At 29.2% G+C, this 5,000-nt stretch overlaps 1 protein-coding gene across 7 annotated transcripts in view; it reads right to left on the bottom strand.

The window, feature by feature from the left end:
* LOC145283792 (clathrin interactor 1-like) overlaps nucleotides 1-5,000 on the bottom strand; it is a 546,043-nt gene that overhangs the window by 417,470 nt on the left and 123,573 nt on the right. For all 7 annotated transcript variants that reach the window (XM_080132873.1, XM_080132871.1, XM_080132868.1 and 4 more), the window contains exon 2: nucleotides 3,504-3,705. In XM_080132873.1, coding sequence (XP_079988999.1) covers nucleotides 3,504-3,705 — 202 coding nt within the window. The remainder of the gene's footprint in view (nucleotides 1-3,503; nucleotides 3,706-5,000) is intronic.

Here is a 5,000-nt window from a genome sequence, read left to right on the forward strand (position 1 = left end):
TTCCAAACACGCAAGGCATAAAAATAGTCATAACTTCCTTGATTTTAATTGGATTTTGAAAATTTAAAAAGATTATTTCTTAGCTTATCAAGCTCTTTCTATATATACCAATATTGAAATATTTTAAGCCATTTAAATTTTTTCATGTGTACTGCAACTCAAATGACCTTGTAACGAGTGATGTAACCCACTTTCCGGTTTACGACATCCGGTTGCGCATGCACGCATAAACATTAACCCATAACAACATAAACAAATAAACACAAATCGCTTCTTTTGCAGATTTTAACTTGCGCACTGAAATGTTAACGTTATTATATTGAAATTATTATTTAACATAGGAAGAGTGAGGGTGTTTTGCAACTATTCTTTATTACAACTATACTGTCACTATTTTCTTACAACTAAACTTTAACTGTTGACAAACATAAGAACAATTGTAATAAAGCCAACACTACTACTACTCTCTATCGGTCCCTCTTCCTTCCTTTTTTTATTTTTTATTTACATTTCTAGATACAAAATAGTTGTGTCAGAACGGTGAATTTGTTGACACATTTACTAATCTGTTTCAATATTAGTTTCATTATATTATTTTTATTTAGGTTTTATTTTTTTGCTTCAGGTTTTATTAATTATTTTTTTTTAGATTTTAAGTTTCTATAACTTGGTTGAAGGATTCCAATATGGGTTTTTCATTCTTATATTTCTCATCGGTAGGTTCATGTGCATTTTTGCTGCTAAATGATTTTTGTCGGTGTTCGATTCGTAGGAAAATCATGTTTAATTTTCAATTTTTGAGCGATTATTCGGAAAAATAGATAACTTTACACGAATAGGGAGGATTTTTTTTTCATGTTTGAATGATCCGTCCGTGATTTTTCATTTTAATATACTTTCATAGAAATGTTTCTACTATGTCAAAAAAAATTATTTCCTTTATGTCACAAGTGTCACGCTCATACATGAATTCCCTAGCTAATATAACATACTGATCCAACAGGTCACGGGTAGTCTAGTATTAAATTAAATGGTGAAGAAAGGCTTTATCATAGAAAGTATTATTCTGATGTACATTATCATTTGCCATTATAACATCATGAAAAATCCAAGATGGCGATCAGGAAAGCCAAGATGGCGACCATGATATGATTCAAAGAATTTATTAACAAAATATGGCTTTTAGCATATCAAATGAAAGGAAATTTTGTATAGATTACAATTGTTTTCAAGTTCATTAAACTAATTAAGATAAAATTTCAATTTCACGGCTTCAAGTTACCGTAACAATTATCGGGTGAATTTCTACCATTATTTTGTATAATTTTTAATTTTTAAGTCATTGTCGAGACTTCCAGAGACATTGCAGACATTTTTTCTTGTTCTCATGTAATGCTCAACACTACTTATCTTTTGAACAGAATAAACATTTACAACATAAGAAATTTATTGAGAGTAAAAGAGTAACTTGCCTTTGGTAACATTTATTTGTTATATATTTGTTTTTTGACCGCTTCTGTGGATTGTAAAACAAACCCAATAAAAGTGATTCTTTTACGTAACTGGATAAGTGGTTTGTGTTTTAACTCATTTACAAGCATGGTCATTGTCGGTTATTCTTTTTCAAAGAATTTATTTTCTAAAATATTTTGCTTTCCATAATTAAAACCTAGGTTTTCTAAATAATAACAAAAATAAAATGAATACTTTATGTTCGTAAGTTAGTTGAAAAACACTTGTTTACAGATTTTTTTTTGTGCGCATCTGGGCACACAAAAAATTTCATGTTTATATGCGGTTGCTACTACTTTTACCAATTTATGCATAATAAATTTTTAACCAATTCTATACAAATTTTAGGACATAAGAAATTAATATATTTGCTATTAACCCTTGGGTTAAGATGGTATTTTTACACACATTGCCTATGATGGGTGTGGATTTTTTCACATCACATAAAATCAAGTCTAGGGTCTTTGAAAAAGAATTTTTTTTATCAAAAAAACAATAAAAAGATAGGTTTCAAGCATGGGTTTCATTCACTGATTAATGCAGTTAGGGCAAAGAAGAATTCCATAGTCCTTGAAGACACCATTGTTGCACTTGTTTGTAATAGAAAACTAGGAGTTAAAAAAATTAACAGCCAGCATAGCCTAAAAGTTAAATAGCATTTGAACACAGTTTCTATCTTTATTTTTCATCAACTTTGAGATATTCTAACTTTTGACTGGAAAGACATATGTGTTGTGTTCAAATTCCATAGCAAAGACAATTCTTTTCTCTGATTAGCTAAAACAACTAGAAACGTCGGCGGCGGGTACAACTTCTGCCTCAGTACTTATGTGAACACATCCAACTGCTTATTTGCAAAAAGTGATCAACTGCCAGCGGACATGCTATGCGGACATGTTTCGTCATTAATAATCTGATTTAAATAGCGATTTCTTCGAATATACAAATCACAACAAAAATATTAAAATACGATTTTAAAGTAAATTTTATTGTATATCCAGTAACATAAGTTTTATTTTGATGGAGGTAGGAGAAATGTACTTATTACAGATGTAAAGACTATGAATGTCAAATTAAGTAGCAGAGTGCCTTGTCCAGCGCTGAACGTTATGATGTCTGGTATTGCTATTTGTATCAACCAATTAATCATCTCTATTTTGACAAAAGCAGGAATTTGTCATTAAAACTCTGCAACACTTAAATTCATGATGTTCTGCACAAGTACCATATCATAATGTTCAAAGGATGTTCAGTCTGTATTTCTCCCCATTACATAAAACTGTGTTCCAAATTGTTTAATTCGTTAATTAGTTTGAGTTTACTTCACAAACAAACATATATACATATCTAACTATATAAAGGAGAGTTGTCTGTGCGGGTGTAAAATCCAAATCGGATAATGATTCTGATACTGTTTTAAAAACTGACTGATGTATAATATGTGAAATTTGGAGCAAAATTAATTTTTTTACCTTAAGGACTGCAGAATCTGATGGGGGCATATAAAATCTCTAAACGATTTAAGCATATGCGCACCTCTCAGATACATTAAAAGAAGTTAAAATTTATGTACTTAACTTTAAATTCATTTTGGTAAGCTTTTGAATTTAAACAGAGTTAAAAGATTTTCTGATATCATTTTTTGAAAAGTGAATTTGAGATGCTGAAAACGTACATTTTTTGTTGTTGTGCTGTTTGCGAAGCCCTGAACATAACTTTTTTTTATATTTTACTTTGCGTAGCATGGTATAAGTCCATACGCAACAAAGTAAATAATTTTAATGATGTCATAAGTATTTGTTGAGAAATGAATTTAGGATGCTGAAAGGTACTAATTTTTTTTTTGTTATTTTCTTTTTTTTTTAGATGTGTTCAAATGTAACTATGTTTTTTTTTTTTGTCTTATATGTCCCGGCCAACACCAGATACTTCTACTAGCATATATATATATATCTGTAGATGTTTAAAAAAAATTTTTTTTTAAATCCTACCTTATAAACTCTGCGCCAATTTTTCTTGTTGTCATGTAACATCCTTTTCCATAACATTCCCATCACTTCAGGAAAATGCTCATATGTAAAAGTATATTGGGCAATGTCACCCATCAAAGATCCATGTGGACCCCATGCATCATCATTTGTGGCCTCTCTTACCTTTGCTTCCACTTCAGAATAATTCATCACAACATTAGTGCTGTAAACAAAATAAAATCAAAATATTTTAAATGAATGAAAACAATACAAATATCTAAAACTAAATTCCAAACAGGTTTGATTAATGTTCAAATTTTATTAACGATACTCATCAGGAATGTCTATTCGTTTATCCCATATTAGTAAATTGGAAAACTCCTGTCATCACACTATTAATGCCATGCTACTAAGATTGTCTTTTACTTAAAATTCAGTGACAATAAAAAGAAACTGAAATAAATAAAAGACAAGAACAAAAACATATTTTGTATTATTTCATCTTGTTTCATCAGTTTTCATTTTGAGTGTCATTTTCACAATGTTTCTAACCTTCAAATGTATCTTGTTGAACTTGGGAATTTGGATGAAATTTTTAAAAAATTTAAATTTTCAAGGACTTTTCAAGGCTTTTTAAATTTTTTTAGACAAAAGTCAAGTTTTTTTAAAAATAAATTTGGGATTTCCTCCACAGTCCAGTGATTCAAAAAAGTGATAAAAAAATAAAATATACAACAAATAAATATTACCAGAATCAATAAAAATTACTTTGCAACCTACCTGCACCATTTTTTGTAGTTTTACATTCTTTTTATTTTATTTCAAATATTAACTATTTACGGCTTTTAAGTTTCTAACCAAGATTGCTGCCATCTTGTTCATTTTTTTTCTGGCCTGGCTGGCCTCGTTTTTGATACGGGGGGGGGGGGGGTATTCACCCTTGGAGGGAAGGAAAGTTTTTTTTTTTTTTTTTTTTTTTTTTTTTTTTTTGTAGAGGGAGGAGTCATTTTTTATTTATAGAATATAAAAAAATAAATAAATAACTTATAAATGAGAGGAAAAGAAAAAAAAAGATTTGAATCTCCTCCAAATAAAGTGAGAAATAAAAATGATCACCCACTCTAGAACTAACTTTCCTTGCACATACAGGACTTAAAAAAAAAAAGTGATAATTCAAAAAGAGGCCGGCAGGCCATGACAGCCATCTTACTTGTAAATTTAGAAGCCATAAAAAGTTGATATTTAAGACTTCTTGCCTAGGATAACATTTACTTGCATATTTTATTTTACTTCTCTTTCAAATCACTGTAGATTGTATAACAAACCCGAAATTTGATATATAAACAATGATATAAGAAACCAAAAAACTTAATTGATGACAGGAAAAAATCATTTTCATTTATCTTTATTTAATGAATTAATTTTAATTTTAAAAGATCAGATATCTATATGAAGTTTTCTAATGTGCAACGAGACTGTGGTCAACTATTTACAACTTTTGGCTGTTTTATATTCAGT

This window comes from Euprymna scolopes, chromosome 8, assembly GCF_053919585.1.
Source record: "Euprymna scolopes isolate OS-2025 chromosome 8, ASM5391958v1, whole genome shotgun sequence".
NCBI classification, from domain to species: domain Eukaryota; kingdom Metazoa; phylum Mollusca; class Cephalopoda; order Sepiida; family Sepiolidae; genus Euprymna; species Euprymna scolopes.